Genomic DNA, 22049 nt, shown 5'->3' on the forward strand with positions numbered 1-22049 from the left:
ATTATATATAAACAGAAATTGGGCATAAACTCAAGCTGTATTTTGCTTCTGTAGACAAAGATATCCATTATCTATTTTATTTTTAACTTTAACTTAAGCTAGAGACATTAAAAAGGTGGTTTATTTGACAAAAATCACTTAAGAGTGCTGGTGATAGGTAAAGTGTAAACAAAGGTCTCAATGAATATATTTTAGGTAATTTTAGAATACCCTTTGGCTTTTCATTAATTTCAAACTCATTCATTCAGTCAACAAATATGTGTTTTGCATGTTCACAACATGTCATATGCTGAGAATACTAGAATAATAAGACGGATAATAGTACTGCTGCTTTCCCAGTCTCTATAGTCTACTTAAGGAGGAAAAATACTTGAATGGGATTGGCATGATATTTCATAATTACAACAAACATCAAACTCAGAGCTGGATGAATAAGTGATAACAACTTATTCTGATTCCTTAATTCTGCAGCGTTAAGATACTCATTTACCTAAAGTTTAATAATTTATTCTCTTCTAATCAAATCCAAATTTTTTCTTGACTCCTATTTCTCCTACTTTGGATAGCAGAGGAAGTTTGTATAAATAATGGAATTGAGGCTGGGGGCGGTGGCTCACGACTGTAATCCCAGTACTTTGGGAGGCCTAGACAGATGGATCACCTGAGGTAGAGAGCTCGAGACTAGCCTGACCGACATGGAGAAACCCCATCTCTACTAAAAAGATAAAATTAGCTGGGTGTGGTGGCACATCCCTGTAATCCCAGCACTTCAGGAGACTGAGGCAGGCAGATCACCCGAGGTAGGGATTGGAGACCAACCCGACCAACATGGGGAAACCCTGTCTCTACTAAAAATACAAAATTAGCCGGATGTGGCGGTGCATGCCTGTAATATCAGCAACTGAGGAGGCTGAGGCAGAAGAATTGCTTGAATCCGGGAAGTGGAGTTTGCGGTGAGGCGAGATCGCACCATTGCACTCCAGCCTGGGCAACAAGAGTGAAACTCCATCTCAAAAATAAATAAACAAAAAATAATGGGATTGAAAGGTGTCCATGATCCTGCTGTTTCATCTTTTTAAAAACGAGCTTAAGCCAGGTGCAGGTCCTGCAGAAAGCTGGTATAAGCCATGGTTCAGTGCTCATGTGGAGTGGAGTTGAGAAGACACCCATCTTCTTGGGTCTCCAATGGTGGGGATTTCTTGTGATTTAGTGGTCCCAGTGTCAGTAGTGCGGGTAATTCTCTCAGAATTCAACATTATTCTAAATCCTTAATGTTCATTTGTTTTGATTTTCAGAGTGGCTGGCTTTAACAAAAAATTCTGTATGTTTTGTTTTTATTTCCCAAATATCAGTACCAGTTACTTGATTTTATCAAACACAGCTTTTCAGTTTAATCTTGACTATGACAGGGTTTTAAAAAACTCCTAAAACATTTATAGAAGTGTAATATATAATGAAAGGTGAGCAAATATAATTTTAGTAAGTAGATCTGAAGATTAATATTTTAATATGTCTATATGGCCACAGAGTGATGCTCTGATAAAATTCAAATGTATCTTATACTAACTTTTATTCATATGGCCTTTATTTTACTTCTCTCACTATTTATCTATTTGCTATTTCTTTGATTTTAAATGGCCTATTATTAAAAATTTGATAATGACATTCTATTTCAGGAAAAAATAAAAATTGAAAATATACAAAAGTTGAAATTAATCCATATGTGTCCTTATTATGAGGAATGGCCTACTTTATCCATATATGAGCTAATTGCACTCCTTAAATGGAAAAAATTTCCTCCAGGTCATGGTGAGTTTAATGCAATTTTGGATCATTTTGTTTGCATTCTGTTATATTATTGGAATTGAAATTCTTCATAGTTGTAACATTTTATACAATATTTCTTCATATAAATATTCTCTAATTTATTTGATAATAACATTTGAATTGGAAATTTAGATTATTTCTTGCTTTTTATTAAAAGTGATACTGTACTGGCTTGAGGAGTGGCCTCAGGACTAACCTTACTTTAACATCTCTCTCTACTCCCTATAACTGTTCCCCTCTTGCCCTACCCTGATGGTTACTATAAGGGCCAAACTGAAAAGGAGAAATACTAGAGGGTATAGCCACTCACACGAGAGAAAAGGGAAAAAGCCATTTTTTTCTTTTCCTTTTTCTTGGGTGGATAGCTATTTAAGCAGCAAGTTTGCTAATCTGTACTTGTGCTACACATATTAGCCATGGAAAAAAATAATTATGGAGAATGAGTGAGGCCTAGATAAGAGAAAGTAGCAGTGAAGCACCTACATTTTCAATATTCAGCATAGCAAGGATGCATGGATTTCCTGGATTATGTGTACACAAAAAGTGTAGGTGGTATTTAGCCATTTTGCATGATTTGTCCATCTATGAAAGCCAATTTAACAAGGGTTGCCAACCCAAGAGGAACTGTGGTAGGATGGGCCAGAGCTTTAGGTCTCTTTTGGTAAGGAAACACAATTGCTTCATGAGAGACAGCCACAGATAACAGAGAGAGGATGGTAACCTCGCCTCTCTTTCCTCACAGCCAGTGAAGGAGCCAGAACTTACATTATAATGGAAGAGGAAGTGTTTGAAAGAAATACTTCTACCCCAAGTCTGCAAAGCCACAATTATAGTGAGGGACATTTTTAATTTAAGTTTGAGATTAAAATTCTAAAACAAATGAATCTAATTGGTAAATTCTGGGCAGCAACTATAAAAACATGGCAGAGTATTTATGAAATCTGGCTAAGGTATCCTTTGAAGGAAACATTGTAACATAGGAAAATGAGGTTCAGCACACCAGGAGTTCTTTTATTGAAAAAAAAGTAAATATAATTAGGGGAAGTTTATCCTTCAGAAACAGGAATACTCTAATAAACCACTTAAATTTGGTGAGAATCTAAAACATTTCTCATATTTGTTCCAAATTTCCTTCTACTTCTTGCATTTATATTTTATTTATCATGTTTTTGAGATGTAGCATTTAATCCATGTTTAGTCAAATAACTATTTTTGCTCATAAATTTGAATATTTGTAATATGATGCTTTTGTTTATGACATATTTTTCCTGATTAGTTATAAATGGCATTTTTTTAAAACCAAAAGTACAAATGGAAGGCAAGTAGTAAACTGACTTGTAAAAAATCGGGAATTGAATATTTCTAAATTCCCCATGTTCATTAGATAGAAACAGATGAGCATCTCAGAACCAGTTTGATACTTCGAGGTGCCAGTGATTCAAGTACCTGTGATGCTGATGCCTTTTTGTTCCTTCATTCATCCTTCACTGCTCTCTTTTGTTTTGGATAATATTTTCTAACGTAGCATATTAATTCTTTTAATATTTTTTCACCATATTTGTTATTTTTCATGGTTGCTTTATTTTTTATGGTTGTTTTGGATTTGTCATGGTTTTGTCACAAGTTTTCCACTTTGTATCAGAAATATCAAATTTTGATCCTTGCCTTTCTTCCAGGCTTTTAATAAAAATATAATATCCAATCCTTGCCAATCTATCATTATATTAATATTTTTGAGTTGATTAAAAAGGAGGAAAGAGACCATCATAAAGATATTTTAAATTAGGTGATCCAAAAGAATATGAAATTTGGAAAGGGGAGAATGATTATGTGTTTTAATATATTTGATTACTAATGATAATAATCTCCCTTTTAATCTAAAATATCAATCAAAAATACTAAAATTTTGCATCAAAGAGCTAAAAAGATACTGAGAAAGTTAACATACTGTTTCCTAGACTAATATTGAATTCAAGTTCTTTTTGGTAAGTATCTTGAAAAATAAATGGTAGTGTTTGTTAAACTACCGATTGCATTGGACAATCTGTGAGTCTATTGAATAAGTCAAAATAATATTGTTTTCTCACCTATTCCCAAACATATAAATGTGTGGTACTTTCATAGTTTTAGAAAATATTTATCTTCCTTAGAGAAGAATGATAGTTTCATCTGATAATCATCAAAGCCCTATGGGTTCTGAAAGACTGTAGTTTTTATAAATAAATATACCTATGTGAAGAATAAGCCCTGTCAAATTCATCTAATTTTCTTTTATGGTAGTGACAAACTTGATATATCAAAGAGAAGAATTGGATTATAATACTTCCTGACTGTTTACTCAAGATTTAGTTTGAATTTTTATCAGAGAATGTAGAGAATGTAGCTCAAATTACACTTTTATTATCTGGGTTGAAAATTAGCCGTAGTATGATTTCCAAAGCATAATTATGTGTGTTTTGATCTTATTTTAAATATGTATAGTAGATAGAGTTTCAGTGGGATTTAGTTAATTATTCAAAGCTTGACAGAGTTTAGGATTAATCATTGGCAATCAATGAAATAAGTAAAGCTTGTATCTGACTCTATTTGCTTTGTTAACTTCTTAAGTCTTCCTACTTTTGCTTCATATGCTAAGGGAACCTTACTGTAGTGAATATGTACAGTGTTGCTTATCATTTGGGTGTGTCTAGTTTATATCACATCAACTAAAGTCTTCCCAGTTGTTATTCTTTCAAGATGTGGCTGACTTGAAACTGACAACCAGCTTAGGTCACTAATCAGCTCGTTCCCATGTGTATCATGAATATAATAAAAAATGGTAAACTGACTTGGCAAACATTTAACTATTTATGCATATTTTGTTGTTTTCTTGCTAATGTCAGTATGCCCCCATCTTTCTCCAGGTAGGATTTGATATAGCAAACATGATAATTGGAAAAACTAAAAAAATTACATCAACAAATTTAGTGCAGAAAGATAAAACATGTGAAAATCATAATAGTAACAATAATAATAGTCAAAATTATATCTAGTTATCTCAAACCAAAAGTGGAGTATTTCAGTCACAAAATACATAGGCTCTACATTCCTTCAACCTTTTGACATCAGTCTCTTCCAGTTCAATTTACTCCGCAGGGAATCAAAAGTCTTAGTCCCATGAGGCACTCTTGAGCATCCCAGAACCAGTTTGATACCTCGAGGTGCCAGTGATTCAAGTACGTGTGATGCTGATGCCTTTTTGTTCCTTCATTCATCCTTCACTGGTATCTTTTGTGTTGGACAATATTTTCTAGTGTAGCATTCTTTTAATAATTTTTCACCATATTTGTTATTTTGTATGGTTGCTTTAGGGCTTACCATATACATTTCAATTCAGCAGAATCTACTTCAGATTTTTACTAACTTTATTCCAGTTTTAAATATGACTCTTACATAGCTCTATTTCCATTTCCTCCTTTATATGTTATTGTTATTATACAGATTGCAGCTACGTATGTTACAAATTCAACAATATATATAGTTATGTCTCAAAAACAGAGAAAAAAGAAATCAAATATATATTTATAGTGTTCATTATATTAGACATCTTATTTACCATTTCTAGTCCTTTTTATTTGTTCCTGTGGACTCAAGTTGCCATCTGATATGCTTTCCTTAGTTCAGTATCAGTTTTCTCCCACCTGCTTTCTTATGCTGCTATTGGCAAATATATTTCTATATGTTATATATCCAACAACGTTATACACATATGATTTCACACAGTCATTCTTTATGAGTAAGAGAAGAATGGATAAGAAATATGTATTTATCTTACCTTTTATAATTACACATTTACCTTTAGTGGTACTTTTTTATTTTTCATGTGGATTCAAATTTTATGTGGGGATGCTTGTTTGCAGACTGAAGAACTTTTTTTAGTATTTCTTTGAGGGAGTATATGCTAGTAACAAATACTGCCAGGTTTTCTTTTATTGAGAATTTCTTAATTTCTCCTTTACTTTTGAAAGACAGCTTTGCAGGGTATAGGATTTGAAGTTGAAATTGGGTTATTTTGTATATTTTAAAAATGCAATCCCACTTTATTCTGGCTTCTATTATTGTTTCTGATGAGAAGACAGCTGTTAATCTTTTTGGGATTCACTTATAAGTGACAAGGCTTTTGCTTGCTGGTTTCAATATTTTCTCCTTGTCTTTCACTTAAAGAAGTTTTACTATAATGTGTCTGTTTGCTTATTTTCTTACCTAATACTAGAATTTTCTGTCACATACTTTAAAGCCCTGTTTGTTACTAATCTCTTCTGTTTCTGACTCCCTTTCTCCGATATTGTTAGCTATGATAATCAGTTTTAAAGTTTTTCTTGTTATTCACCCACTTAGAAATAGTTAATGTCCTCTCATTGTTATTCAGGTAAAATGCAAAATATAGTTTGAAAGGCCGTTTACATCTAGGTCATACCTATATCTCAAAGTTTAAATTTTAATAATTCTCCTTTTTCATTCATGTTTCTGCCAACCTGGACTTTTATTAGTTATTCTATGTCACTATCGCCATTGAGGCCTTTTACATATATTGTTCCCTCTTCCTGGAGAAGTTACTTGCCCCTCATTTCAGGACATTTACTATTGTTAAGATAATGTTTTCTGGACCAGTTGAGATTCTATTGCTCTTTGTTTGCTTGCAGAGATGCCTCTTTGTCTCTCTGAGGTCAACAAACTTTTTCTGCTAAAGAGCAGATACTAAATGTTAGCTTTGTAGGTCATATAGTGCCTCTGTTACATATCCACCCCCTTCTTCTTTTTAAAGCCTTTAACAATGTAAGAATCATCCTTAGTTGTAGTGTTATTTAAAAAAAAAAAAAAAAAAAATGGGTCTTGGGTCAGATTTGGTCCATGGTGTAAAGTTTTCTAACTCCTGTCCTATCTTATTTTGTTAATCACCTTTTTTTTTTTTTGGTGGGGAACGGGGGGCGGGGGGACAAGGTCTTATTATATTGCCCAGGCTGGACTCAAACTCCTGGACTCAAGTGATCATTCCACCTCAGCCATTCGAGTAGCTGAGACTAAAGGCACATGCCACCATGCCTGGCTTTCCTTGTACTATCTTAACACTCATTGTGCTATGTCATAATTAATAGTTTAAGGGTCAGTTTTTCCACTAGACTTACAGTTTCTTTGGAATAAGACCATCTTATTTTTTAGTACTCAACAAGTATCTAGAATTTACAAGCCCTTGAAAATATTGTTGATGAGTTAATGAATATTTTGATGTCAGTGTTTACCCTTAGACCAAAGTTATGACTTTTTTCTTCCAAAAGAAAATTTAACTCTTTGCTGGTCAGTACATATGGGTTGTATTAACACTTAGCATTAATTTTCTCTGTTTGAGGAAAATGCTATCATTAATTCAATCTTAAAATATCTTAATACATTTATTGATAAATCTCCTGATTAAAACACAATGTGTTGCTTTGCTTTGCTATCTTTGAGACATTTTACAGAATTGCATCATTGCAATAAATCAACCATTAATAATGCTGAAAGGCTATACTGTCTTAAACTCACAATCCAGGAAGAATAAAGGCAATTTGGATTTAAGGTGAGGTTAAATAAGGAAAACATTAGCACGGCATTAAGGACAACAATAGTTAAAGGAAGTCTGTTGTCTTCAGTGAATCACCAGGAGTAAAAGATTTGTAGAATCTATCAACTAATTTTCATTTTTGGTCAATATGTTTAATTCTCACTATGCATGCAGCAAGCTTTCTACTACATGGGGTATGAGAAATGGAATGATCACTGATAAATGTAATTGAAGTATAATCTCCCTCCTTCTTAAGTTTGTCATCATGCATATTGTTCTTATTAATACAACTGTAAGAAAAAATTTTGGCGAATGATGAATACTGTACATTACATGGCTGAATGCCCCTTCCAAACACTTCTAACCAACCTGTGAAAGCTAAAAACAACTAAAGACTACATATTCTAGAATCCTTTGTAAAAGTTTTAATTTTGATTGTGGCCTCCATTCTGCCCAGTGTGTATTTCTCTACAATGTTTGGAAGAAGTCAGGAGTCGCTCTCCCTGCAAGCATGGTGATGAGCATGGTGATGAGCATGGTGATGAGCATGGTGATGAGCATGGTGATGAGCATGGTGGTTCTAAAGTTCATCCCCTGTATCACACGTGATGAATGGCACACAGCAGCAGGAGTGAGGTTTCCTTTAGAAGAACTCTGTGTTGTGAGTGGGCATTTCCGCTAGCTACTATATTTTCTTGCTCTATAGTATTGAATTCTAGTTTTATGGCCCTACTAGAGCTTCCTAACACCCTCTGATAAACCATTTTTTATTGAAATTAGATAGCAAGAGTCTGCTGTCTGTACCTAGGAACAAAGGACTGTGCACTGGGTGTTCATTCTACCAATGATCTCCTTTGTGAATAACTACTTTTTTCAAAAATTTTTCATTTGAAAAAATAATTTTTTTCATAAGAAATATGAAGTTTATCTCTTCATATTTTTAACATCTGTGTACAGAACACCTTGTTAATTGCTTTTGTCGTGGCAATGAAAAGAAATACATTTTAAAATCACTTAAAGTCGTGCCGGGCACAGTGTCTCACACCCATAATCCCAGCACTTTGGGAGGCCAAGGCGGGCAGACCACCTGAGATCAGGAGCTCGAGACCAGCCTGGACAACATGGCAAAACCCTGTCTCTACTAAAAGTACAAAAATTAGCCTGGCCCTGTGGCAGGCGCCTGTAATCCCAGCTACTTAGGAGGCTGAGGCAGGAGAATCTCTTGAACCAGGAGGCGGAGATTGCAGTGAGCCGAGATCATGCTGCAGCACTCCAGCCTGAGTGACAGAGCAAGATTCTGTCTCAAAAATAAAATAAAATAAAATAAAATAAAATAAAATAAAATAAAATAAAATCACTTAAATGCTTGAGTAGCTACACTGTACTCCTTACTATGTAGGACAGTTTGAGCTTTCCTTTTTGATCTCAAAGATTTAATAATTAGAAAAATACAAAAAGTGTGATTGTTAAACAAGTGAGATAGATCAAAATATCATGTCTTAAAATGATTTCCACTATCTCATGGACATATATATTATATAACATAATAAATATCACAGACACAGTGGAAACTGAATGGTAGAGAGGATTTTTTGGATGTTGTTGAACTGAAAGTAGGAGTGATAATGCTAGGCAGGAAAAATAGCATAAGCCAATATATGGTTTTTGCAGATCTTGCTTTAGAAAAGTTGATCAAACAGTCCAATTTAATCAGATGAATATTCATGAGCATTGGGAGATCAGTAAGACTTTCTGTAGTCTCAGGCATTTTAAATACCATATTCATATTCTTGGGCTTTAACTTACAGATAATTTGACATCATTAAAGGTTTTGAATAACAGAAGAGACCTGAAAAAGTCAAAGTTTTAGGGGAACAGCAGAGCAATATGAGTGATAGTTGAAAGGAGAGAAGTACTAGAAAACCAGAACAATTAGGAGTCAATTTTGGTAGTACCAGAGGCAAAGAGATGAGAGGCAATGGAGATAAGAGGCAGTAGTGACAGTAATAATGGAAATAAATTAATATGCGGAATATTTTCATTATTTGGGAGTATTGTACAGAATAGATCTTTTCAAATACATTTCCTCCTCTTCTTTGCAATGCTGACAGTCTATGCATGTTGGGGATGTTTTGTTTTTTCAGATCTCTACCAGAGTACTCTGTTGTTGCTGCACAGATGCATATGTCTGTGGATATCAGTTTAAACACACATCTGACACTGAGAAGGGATTCTCAAGCATGGGTTTAAATGAACCTGTGCTCTCACCCACCACCTGCAGCATTAGAATACACATTTCCTGGTATTTCTCACTGTCTCCAAAGTCTTTTGTGAGTACAGGCCACTATTTATCAATGTTCAGAAGAGAGTTGCTTTTATTTTCCTACCCAAAGCCCAAAGATAAAGATAGTTTCCTGAATGACTCACTTCATGTGTAGAAAGATATTTACATTCATGTTTTCATTGACAGTCTTAATTAACGTTATTTTCCCTTTACTCTTACTTTTATCATTAAAACTCAAGCACTTTGGCTATTGCCATTTTGCAAATGCTCCCAAGGCTTCTTATGAGCCTGTTTACCATTTTTTCAGCTTTATCTGTAATATATATGTTTTTTACTATGAAAGGATTTATGGTGATATTGATCATCTAAAGGTACAAATTCAGCATATATGGATTTTTTTGTTTTCTAAATAATATTTATCAAGATTAATTAAATATAATCCAGTACCTCAACATTGACTTTTCTGTTAGATTTTTTTTTTTTTTTTTTTTTTTACAATTCAAGAACCTTCAATTTATTTTCCATGAAGCTTCTTTTGTAAATAACTGTTTTCTTATGATTTCGTAGTATACCTTTTTGGTAGAGTAATAATTAGTAATAGAAATGTGTAATGACTATGTAAAATTTAATAATTTAATTAACATTCTCTGGAAACAGCTTCTACTATTATTACCATAGAAGCTTTAATAATTTACCTCAGAAGTATTATGTCTAGAAATATCATTAAAATATAATGTTATAGTACAACAATGCACTATAGAATCACTGATTTTGTTTTCAATCAGTTTTGAATTTGGCAAACATATTTATATCTATAGAATACTTCAAATATACTTTGTAGAAAGTATATAGTTTAATTTCTTACTCAGAATTTAGCCTTCTGATTTTAACAATAATATGATAAAGGTGAACAGTATATTAGTTATGTAAAGTTAAAAAAGTACTTCTTATTTAAATAATTATCCAGCTGCTAGATAATAATTAAATTAAAATAAATTAAAAATTTATTTAATTAATTCAAATCCCTCAGAAGTAGATAAGATAAAATTAAACACCTTTTAATAATGGAACACTCATCTATTCAAATTCCCCATGAGCAGATAGAGCTTTTCATCAGTAACCCAGGCAACTCCTGAAGCTCTTTATAGAGCTCTTTTTTCTACCTCTTTCTACTTCCGGCAATTGACCATTGCTTCTTTATTTTGTCATGACATAAACTATATTTCCTATTATTGCAATTAACTTTTAGTACTGTATCTTCTGACATTTAGAAGGAAAGCTACATTTCTCTTCACCTAAAAAATAAAACTGCATAATTTCATTTTCTCACATTTGAAGCAAACTATTTAAAAATAAATTTGAAACTTTTTTTCTCTAAGCAAAACAAATATGTGAACATTTAAATCTAGAGAAATGCTGAATTACAAATACCATTCATTTTAATAAAAGTGATTTCTACTAAAATTTCCAAAGTAGAACCTTTTAAAATGTGAACTCTTATGTTTCACTATGAATATTGTGTATAAGCAAACTGTTAACAATGATTATTGCTGCTTGGTGCTATTGATTGCCTTTTTTCCTGCTTTCCTGTATATTCTAGACATTCTATAATAAGTATATATGTTTATAATGAAATAAATAAATAGGTACAATTATAATACAATTTGATTTCTAAAAACCTAAAACAGTCTTTTTAATAAAGAAGCAATTCGTATTGGATGTTGTGATCCACCATTCCTGTCTTCTGCCCATTGGAGTGCATTAGCATAAGTCTTTGCCATCTTAGGTTTGACCGTTTTTATGAACTTTGGCAATACAAGCGTTTGGGAATGCCTTCTGCATGGAAAATTTCTTAACATTTGGAGGAATAAAAATGAATAAAGATAGAGCCCCAAATAATAGAAGTAGTCAGTTAGGTATGTAGAGGAGGGAGAAAGGGGGAAGAAGTGAAAATAGAAAAGAGGTTCTTACTTGCTTCCAAATTCTAAGGACAGGTCATTAGGGTGTAAAAGTAAATAAGGCTAAAAGGTTTCTTGTGAATGGTGACATCCTGAGTATGTTTAACAAGAGGACATAAAGAAGCAAGATTGACTGTTGCAAAAGTAGTGTCTATATATATATATATGTCTATATATATATTTGGTGTGTGTATATATATATGTCTGTATACTTTGGTAATGCTGTCATGACCAATGATCACTGAATTCATTTCCTTTGTATATCTGATGTCTATAAAAAGAGAAATAAGGCTTTAAATCATAAAACAGGCTACAATTCATAAAGTATCATAATGTAATAATATATGGTTTGAGGAAGTATCTTAGGCCGATAAGTACAGAAATGTAATGCAAGCCACATATATCATTTTAAATTTTCTAGCAGCTACATTTAAAAAGTAAAAAAGTAGGCTGGCGCAGTGGCTCACGCCTGTAATCCCAGCACTTTGGGAGGCCGAGGTGGGCTAATCACGAGGTCAGGAGATCAAGACCATCCTGGCTAACATGGTGAAACCCTGTCTCTACTAAAAATACACACACACACACACGCACACACGCACACACACAAATTAGCCAGGAGTGGTGGCGGCCACCTGTAGTCCCAGCTACTTGGGAGGCTGAGGCAGGAGAATGGCCTGAACCCAGGAGGCGGAGCTTGCAGTGAGCTGAGATCATGCCGCTGCACTCCAGCCCGGGTGACTGAGGAAGACTCCGTCTCAAAAAAAAAAAAAAAAAAAAGTAAAAAATTAAATAATATATTTTATGTAACACATACACATATCTAATATGTGACCAACATAAAAATTACTAATTAGACACTTTGTACATTTTTCATATTTTGTTTTCATATTAAGTCTTCAAAATCCAGTGTTATTTTACACTTACAGTGTATCTGTATTTGACCTTGCCACATTTTAAATGCTCAATAGCTACATGTGGCTAGCAGCTACCATATGGGATAGCACAGTCTTAGAATATACAGTACTCTTTCTGAAACTGTAAAACAGAAAAAGAGGCAAAAATATTGGCATAACAGATATATAGATATCAATTTTTAAATCTATCAGTAAAGATTATGATTTCTTTTTAAAAAATCTTATAAATCATTTTAATAATAACTTCCTAAAAAGTAACTAGAGCTAAGAGAGTGAACCATGCCAATATAGGTTTTTTTCTTACTCTGATATTTGAATGTCCCTAATTTGTTTGTAATCACACATTTAAGGATGCATTTATGAGAATGTGGGTTGTGTGTGTGTGAAGATTATCTCAAGAAAATGAAAACATATTTACCTATAATATTTTAATTTTCATTTTAAAATAAACTATGTTGTACTAATAAATCTGTCAAGATACCAGGATTATGAATTAAATATCTTAGATCTTTATGGATGCTAATGGGCTTCATGAAGTGATGTTTATATCTCTATATTCTATCTAGAATTCTTTATTTTATCTAGAATTATATATTCTATATATTCTCTCTACATTATCTAGATTAATAAGAGCCCTATTAATATAGACATTATTAACATATTAATAAGAGCTTTATTATTAATATAAATTTGTATGAGCTGAACTGTATTTTAAATACATCGGGAAACGATATTCACAGGCATCTTATAACAATTATTTGAGAAAGTAATTTTCAAATTTTTTGTAAATCTGATTTTATTATTGTTATTGTAACTACATTGCTATATTTTTTATTATAAAGGTAATTTTATATTCCACAAAGTTTTACCCCACTTGCAAATAGACTATGCATGTTTGTAGTTTAAAAATTATATAGATTCATGGTGTCATAAATTTGAAATCTATAGTATTCCCCTTCCCTCAAGAAAATAGTATTAACTGCTTAGGTTTCCAGGACAAGGCACAAGACCTTGTTAAATCACGGTACCTGTAAGCACAGTGGAGGACTTAAAGTATCCTTCTCTGCTTCTGAAAATGAGGGGCTACTCCTCACCCCATGACCACTACACCTTGATCCATTGAACAACATAAATGGATATTCCTTTAGCTTCAAATGTGCGTTGGTTTCTTTTCTCTTTTTCTTTTCTTTTTTCTTTTCTTTTCTTTTTTTTTTTTTTTTTTTTTCTTTTTGAGACAGAGCCTCTCATTGTCGCCCTGACTAGAGTACAGTGACACAATCTTGGCTTACTGCAACTTTCCCCTCCAGGATTCAAGTGATTCTCCTGCTTCAGCCTCCTGAGTAGCCAGGATTACAGGTGCCTGCCATGAGGCCCAGCTAACTTTTTGTAGTTTTAGTAGAGATAAGGTTTCACCATGTTGGCCAGGCTGGTCTCGAACTCCTGACCTTGTGATTCACCCGCCTCGGCCTCCCAAAGTGCTAGGATTACAGATGTGAGCCATCATGCCTGGCCCAAATGTGCCTTGGTTTCTTTGCTTTGTCCAAGATTGGGTACAGGAAAAATCAGCCATTTATTGAACATCTACTCTGTGTCAGCTACTTTCTAGTTACTTTCACACACATTGTCTCATTTACTTCTCAAAACCGCTATCAGAAAAGTATATTTGCTTTATTAATAGAGAAACTCAATCTCAAACGTTTACCATTCCAAGGTTAGACTTTTGGTAAATGTCATGTTTGAAATCCAGACTGATAAATGTGAAAATAAATCTTTCTGTTACATTATGTGATTTCTTCAAGAGGTTTTCTAGTGTTTGGAAAAGTCTGAAGCAACTGCCTATGGGTTTGCAGAGGTAGGAGTATCACGACTCCAGTCAGTACAAAAATCTGGGGTTTATTTATGCATTTGTAAACTCAAGCCAATTCTCTATTCCACTTTTTCCAAATATTTGCTTTTGTGAGTCTCAGGATTAACCTTCCTTCCTCTCCTTCAACATTTTCTCCCCTGTTCCTTCTCCTGGCCGTGTTTCTCTAGTCCCGATGGTCGTGTTTGATCACAATACAGTTTGTAGATTTTCATTCACTCTCTCTTTCAGAAAGAAATGCCAAAGTGGTGTTTTAAGAAGCTTTTATTGCTGTAATAAACAGAAAGAAATAGCCATATGGTTAAAAAGCGCCTCACAGCATTCCATCTTCTCCTACTGTTCACATAGACTTTCCTTAGTTTTCATGTAAATGAAATACATCTTTGGGAACTTGCAGTCCTGAATTAGATCCAAATGCATTTCCCAGAAAATCATAGATTAAAAGGATTTTGGATTGTTAATTTGATAAGTTAATTGGGTTCCTCGTTTGTTGGAGAAGACCAGAATGAGGGCTGAAAACTCAGTCCAAATATGAGACAAAGTAAGCAATACCTATGAAAATTGTCCCAGATCATTTGTCACCTGGGTGTATGTTAGAAAAAGGTACTACTTTCTTGTGGCGGATGTGGCCCTATGCTAGGGAACACATAGTGGTAGGATCATCAGCTGGATTTCAGCCACACCACACCCTGCAGCCAGGTGTCCTTGTGCAGTGAACATCCAGCAAAACTATGTATGTGCAGTGATCGTCCATCTCTCTGTTCCCTTCTCCGTCCACATATAACATTCTGAAATCATATACTCGAGCTTGGATTATAAATAGGGCGAATGGCCTGGAAATATGGAGGAAAAAAAAGAAAAATATAGTGAAAGGGAAACATGAAGAGTTTTCTTAGCCCATGGGACACTTGGTTTAACCAGGCAAATGTTAATATGTGGAGAACATATGCAAATCAGTTATCCATGAGTCAGCATTACTTGCAGTTTAAAAAATGTAAATATATCAAAAATCAATATTACAGTTTTATGAATTATAAAGTATTTTTAAATATTTTCAAATTGATTTTATTAATGTTATTCTCAGAAATGGAAACTATTTTAACAAAGTATTTATTTTGTGTCCATATATATAGCCACAGAGATTAGACATGGACACAGCATGTTATAATGACAATGAATTATATCTCCATCAATAAGTATTTACAATATATAAAACCCCAAAACTCTAGAGAGTCACCAGAATGAGTACCTGTTATCACTGAGTTTAAAATCCATATTGAAAAACTTAAAAAAAAAAAATCTAAAGTTATACATTGTTCAATTGGAAACTAGACACATTAACTTCTAAGAAACTAAAATTTTGTAGCTATACTGGTATGTTAGGGCCACTAGTTGGTCACTTAATTGATGGCATTAGAAAATCATATAAAATGACATATATAGCTTAAGCGTTTTATTTTAATTAAAAGTGTTTATCATGGAGTCAAACACAATGGATAGTGATCATAGTCCCACCTACTCAAGAGGCCAAGGTGGAAGATTGTTAGATGTATATGTGTGTGTGTGTGTATATATTATGTATTTACATGTATATATTTCCATATATATATGTACATACACTCACACACACATTCTATTTCCAATGTTTGGAGTGTGAAGTCCTCTTATTTTAGTATGGTTCCACTGATTGGAGATCTGAATTTTTTTGTGTCCTTAGAATCTTAGCATCAATTCATTTAAAGAGGGTCAACAAATAAAATCTTTTGTGAAGACTAAAAATTTCTTTTGTACAATGCAAAAGATGAAACAAAATGTTGGTTATTTGAAAAAATAAATAAAATTGATAGACCATTGGCATGATAAACCAAGAGAAGAAGAGAGAACATCCAAATAACCTTACTAAGAAACAAAACAGGAGATATTACAACTGACACCACTGAAATACAGAAGATCACTCAAGGCTACTGTGAGCACCTTTACATACATAAACTAGAAGACCTAGAAGAGATGGATAAATTCCTGGAAAAAATACAACCCTCCTAGCTTAAATCAGGAAGAATTAGATACCCTGAACAGACTAATAACAAGCAGCAAGATTGAAATGATAATTTAAAAATTACCAACAAAAAAAGTCTAGGACCAGATGGATTCACAGCAGAATTCTACCAAACATTCAAAGAATTGGTACTAATCCTTTTGAAACTATTCCTCAAGATAGAGAAAGAAAGAGCCCTCCTTAATTTATTTTATGAAGCCAGCATCCCCCTAATACCAAAACCAGGAAAGAACATAACCAAAAAAGAAAACTACAGACCAATATCCTTGATGAACACAGATGCTAAAATCCTTAATAAAATACTTGCTAACTAAATCCAACAACATATCAAAAACATAATCCATCATGATCACGTGGGTTTCATACCAGGGATGCAGGGATAGTTTAACATATGTAAGTCAATAAATGTGATACACCACATAAATAGAATTAAAAACAAAAATCACATAATCATTTCAATACATGCAGAAAAAGCATTCAACAAAATCCAGCATCACTTTATGATTAAAACTCTCAGCAATATCGGCATACAAGGGACAGACCTTATGTAATAAAAGCCATGTATGACAAACCCACAGCCAACAAAATACTGAATGGGAAAAAGTTGGAAACATTCCTTCTGAGAACTGGAACAAGACAAGGTTGCCCACTCTCACCACTCCTCTTCAACATAGTACTGGAAATCCTAACCAGAGCAATCAAACAATAGAAAGAAATAAAAGACATTCAAATTGGTAAAGAGGAAGTCAAACTGCCACTGTTTGCTGACGAGATGATTGTTTACCTTGCAAACCCTAAGGATTCCTCCAGAAATCTCCTAGAACTTATATAAGAATTCATCAAGTTTCTGAATGCAAGATTGATGTGCACAAATCAGTAGCTCTTCTATGCACCAACAATGAATAAATGAAGAATCAAATAAAGAACTCAACCCCTTTTACAACAGCTACAAAAAAAGAATACTTAGGAATATACTTAACCAAGGAGTTGAAAGACCTCTACAAGGAAAACTACAAAACACTGCTGAAAGAAATAATAGATGACATGAACAAATGGAGACAAATCCCATGCTCATGAATGGGTAGAACCAATATTGTGAAAATGACCATATTGCCAAAAACAATCTACAAATACAATGCATTTCCCATCAAAATACTACCATCATTCTTCAGATAATTAGAAAAAAAAACCATTCTAAAATTGATATGGAACCAAAAAAGAGCCCACATAGCCAAAGCAAGACTAAGCAAAAAGAACAAATCTGAGGCATCACACTACCTGATTTCAAACTATAATATAAGGCCATAATCACCACAACAGCATGGTACTGGCATAAAAATAGGCACATAGACCAATGGAACAGAATAGATAACACAGAAATAAATCCAAGTACTTACAGCCAACTGATCTTCAACAAAGCAAACCAAAACATAAAGTGGGGAAAGGAAACCCTCTTCAGCAAATGGTGGTGGGATAATTGGCAAGCCACATGTAGGAGAATGAAACTGGATCCTCATCTCTCACCTTATATACAAATCAACTAAAAATGAATTAAGGACTTAAACCAAAGACTTGAACCTATAAAAATTCTAGATGATAACATCAGAAAGACCCTTCTAGATATCGGCTTAAACAAGGATTTCTTGACTGAGAATCCAAAAGCAAATGCAATAAAAACAAAGATAAATAGCTGGGACCTAATTTAACTAAAGAGCGTTTGCACAGCAAAAGGTACAGTCAGCAGAGTTAACAGACAACTCACAGAGTGGGAGAAAAATCTTCACAATCTACGCATCTGACAAAGGACTAATATCCATAATCTACAACAAACTCAAATACAACAGTAAGAAAAAAACAAACAATCCCATCAAAAAGTGGTCTAAGGGCATGAATAAACAATTCCCAAAAGAAGATATACAAATGTCCAACAAACATATGAAAAAATGCTCAATATAACTAATGATAAGGGAAATGCAAATCAAACCCTCAGTGCAATACCACCTCACTCCTGCAAGAATAGCCATAATCAAAAAATCAAAAAAACAGTAGATGGTGGTGTGGCTGCAGGGAACACTTCTACACTGCTAGTGGGAGTATAAACTAGTATAGCTGCCATGGAAAACAATGTGGAGTTTCCTTTAAGAACTAAATGTAGAACTACCATTTGATCCAGCAATACCACTACTGAGTATCTACTCAGAGAAAAGACGTCATTATTCGAAAAAGATACTTGCACACGCATGTTTGTAGCAGCATGATTCACAATTGCAAAATCGTAGAACCAACCCAAATGCCCATCAATGAATGAGTGGTTAAAGTAACTGTAATAGACAGATAGATAGATCGATCGATCGATCGATCGATAGATAGATAGATCAATCTTCATCTCTCACCTTATACACAAATCAACTCAAAATGGATTAAGGACTTAAACCTAAGACTTGTAACTATAAAAATTCTAGATGATAACATCGGAAATACCTTCTAGACATTGGCTTAAACAAGGATTTCATGACTGAGAACCCAAAAGCAAATGCAATGAAAACAAAAGTAAATAGCTGCTACCTAATTAAACTAAAGAGTGTTTGCACAGCAAAAGGAACAATCAGCAGAGTAAACAGATAACCCACAGAGTGGGAGAAAAATCTTCATAATCTACACATCTGACAATCTATGCCCACTCTCACCACTCCTCTTCAACATAGTACTGGAAATCCTAACCAGAGCAATCAAACAATAGAAAGAAATAAAAGACATTCAAATTGGTAAAGAGGAAGTCAAACTGCCACTGTTTGCTGACGAGATGATTGTTTACCTTGCAAACCCTAAGGATTCCTCCAGAAATCTCCTAGAACTGATATAAGAATTCATCAAAGTTTCTGAATGCAAGATTGATGTGCACCAATCAGTAGCTCTTCTATACACCAATAATGAATAAATGAAGAATCAAATCAAGAACTCAACCCCTTTTACAACAGCTACAAAAAATATATATATGATGGAATACTACACAGCCATTAAAAGGAATGAGTTAACAGCATTTGTAGTGACCTGGATGAGACTGAAAACTGATATTCTAAGTGAGGTAACTCAGGATGGAAAACCAAACATCATATGTTCTCACTGATATGTGGGAACTAAGCTATGAGGACACAAAGGCATAAGAATGATGCAATGAACTTTGGGGACATGGGGGAAGAGTGGGAGTGGGGTGAGGGATGGAAGACTACAAATATGGTGCAGTGTTTACTGCTTGGATCATGGGTGTACCAAAATCTCACAAATCACCACTAAAGAACTTAATCATATAACCAAATACCACCTGTACCCAAATAACTTACATAAAATAAAATAAAAGTCAATTTACCCCAGGATATGGGGGAACAGAAAAAAAAATGTACTCAATAACTGTATCTGGAATAAATAAATGACCTAACCTCAAAAATAAAATGATAGAAAAAAAAATAAGATAAACATAAACATTTGTTTTGTTTTACCCAGACTCTTATCTACATCTAAATAGAAGATATTATTTTGCAACTCAATGTTTAGGTCTTTCTAACAGATTCGCCCTAGATTTCATAAAAACATGAGCTCTCTTGAACATAAAATAATTTTTGGTTTAACATTTGATTAAATATATACTTATAATGCAAATGAAAATTGTATAAACAGAATTTGGAACAAACACAACTATTATGAAGAATACAATTTAACTGGTATTAATTGAAGTACATGAGGATATTAAAGTGTAGTACACTAGCTGCAGGTATTTAATGGGACATAGGTATGGGTCATGCTTTGTAAAGTCAGGTTATTTGGTAGATTTGTAAAATGGAATCTAGTTAGGAAATTTTTGCTGAAAACTTAAGTGATCAGAACTTAGCAAGGGCCGAGTGCAGTGACTCATGCCTATAATCCCAGCATGTAATCCCAGGAGGCTGAGGCAGGTGGATCAGCTGAGCCCAGGACTTCCAGACCAGCCTGGCCAACATGGCCAAGTCTCATCTCTACTAAAAATACAAAAATTAGCTGGGCGTGAGGGGCACATGCCTGTAATACCAGCTACTTGGGAAGCTGAGGCAGGAGAATTGCTTGAACCTGGGAGGCGGAGGTTACAGTGAGCCAAGATTGTGCCATTGCATTCCGGCCTGGGCAAAAGAATGAAACTCCATCTCAAAAAAAAAAAAAAAAAAAAAAAAAAAGAACTTAGCAAGGATATTGCAAGAAGGCTTCATGGATTCTAAACTAATATCTTTCCATTTTAAGTGATGGCAGTCAAACACAATGAAGCAAGAGAAAATAACAATAAACAAAATTTATTGGTTTATACAACTAGAAGTTCAGGCATTTATCTTTCACTAATGCCTGTATCCACAAGTTAAACTAATTTCACTAGGATTGTATTTTCCAATCCTTTGTTCTTTTTTCACTTTGCATTATCTTCCTTCTCCAGGAAGTTTCCCCATGTTATGGCAAAAGTAGCTACATTGTCTTTACAGCCAACAAGCGACATTGTCTTTACAGCCCTGTGAAAAAGTCCCTTTTCCTGATTGTTCTAGGAAAAATCTGTTATGACTTACTGGCTGGAGTTGGGTCACATGCACACAGTGAACAATTTACTTGGGCCAGGGGATGGAATTTGTTGTTCAGTTATTGCTTGGTAACAGACCTGCCCCTAGGAATTGGTGAAGTCCTTCTTGAAACCCTAGATTACCAAGGGGATGGGTGTGTCTCTTGCAATTTTTACAAAAAAAAAAAAAAAAAAAAAAAAAATCACATTTCATCCAGCTGGGAGTCAGACATTTCATAATCTTTAAAATATTCCTGCAGTTGTCAGAATTAGTTAATAGGATTGTCTCCTTTTGAGCTTGGATATGCTTTGTCTTTTTTTGTATGATTCTATTTCTTCTTTCTTGTTGATATGTAATAATTGTACATATTTATGGGGTAAATGTGATATTTTGACAATGCATATAATGTGTCATGATCAAATCAGGGTATTTAAATATCCATAATCTCAAACTTTTGTTATTTCTTTGTGTTAGAAACATTTCAAATCTTCTCTTACAGCTATTTTGAAATATCCAGTATATTGTTGTTAACTATAGTCACACTACTGTGATTTGGAACACTAGAATTTGTTCCTTTTATGTAACTATAATTTCGTACCCATTAACCAATCTCTCTTCAACCTCTCACCAACCCTTTCTAGCCTCTCATATTGATCATTCTACTCTGTACCTCCGTGAGATCCACCTTTTTAGCTCCCACAAATGAGTGAGAACATGCAATATTTGTCTTTATGTGCCTGGCTTATTTCATTTAATATAATGATCTCTAATTTTATCCACATTGCTGCATATGACAGCATTTAGTAATTTTTTTATAGCTCAATAGTATTCTATTATGTATGCATACCACATTTTCTTTATCCATTCATTTCTTGATGGGCACTTACATTGATTCCAGAACTTGACTATTGTGAATAGTGCTATCTTAAGCACTAGGGTGTAGGTATCCCTTCGAAATGCTGATTTTCTTTCTTTTGGGTAAATAGTAGTG

The 22049-nt window shown here is 33.8% G+C and overlaps 1 protein-coding gene across 2 annotated transcripts in view; it reads left to right on the forward strand.

Moving 5' to 3' along the window:
* The window catches only part of CNBD1 (cyclic nucleotide binding domain containing 1), a 550745-nt gene that overhangs the window by 406408 nt on the left and 122288 nt on the right, over positions 1-22049 (forward strand). For both annotated transcript variants that reach the window (XM_038000319.2, XM_038000318.2), the window contains exon 8: positions 1677-1809. In XM_038000319.2, coding sequence (XP_037856247.2) covers positions 1677-1809 — 133 coding nt within the window. The remainder of the gene's footprint in view (positions 1-1676; positions 1810-22049) is intronic.

The sequence above is a fragment of the Chlorocebus sabaeus genome, chromosome 8 (assembly GCF_047675955.1).
Source record: "Chlorocebus sabaeus isolate Y175 chromosome 8, mChlSab1.0.hap1, whole genome shotgun sequence".
NCBI classification, from domain to species: Eukaryota; Metazoa; Chordata; class Mammalia; order Primates; family Cercopithecidae; genus Chlorocebus; species Chlorocebus sabaeus.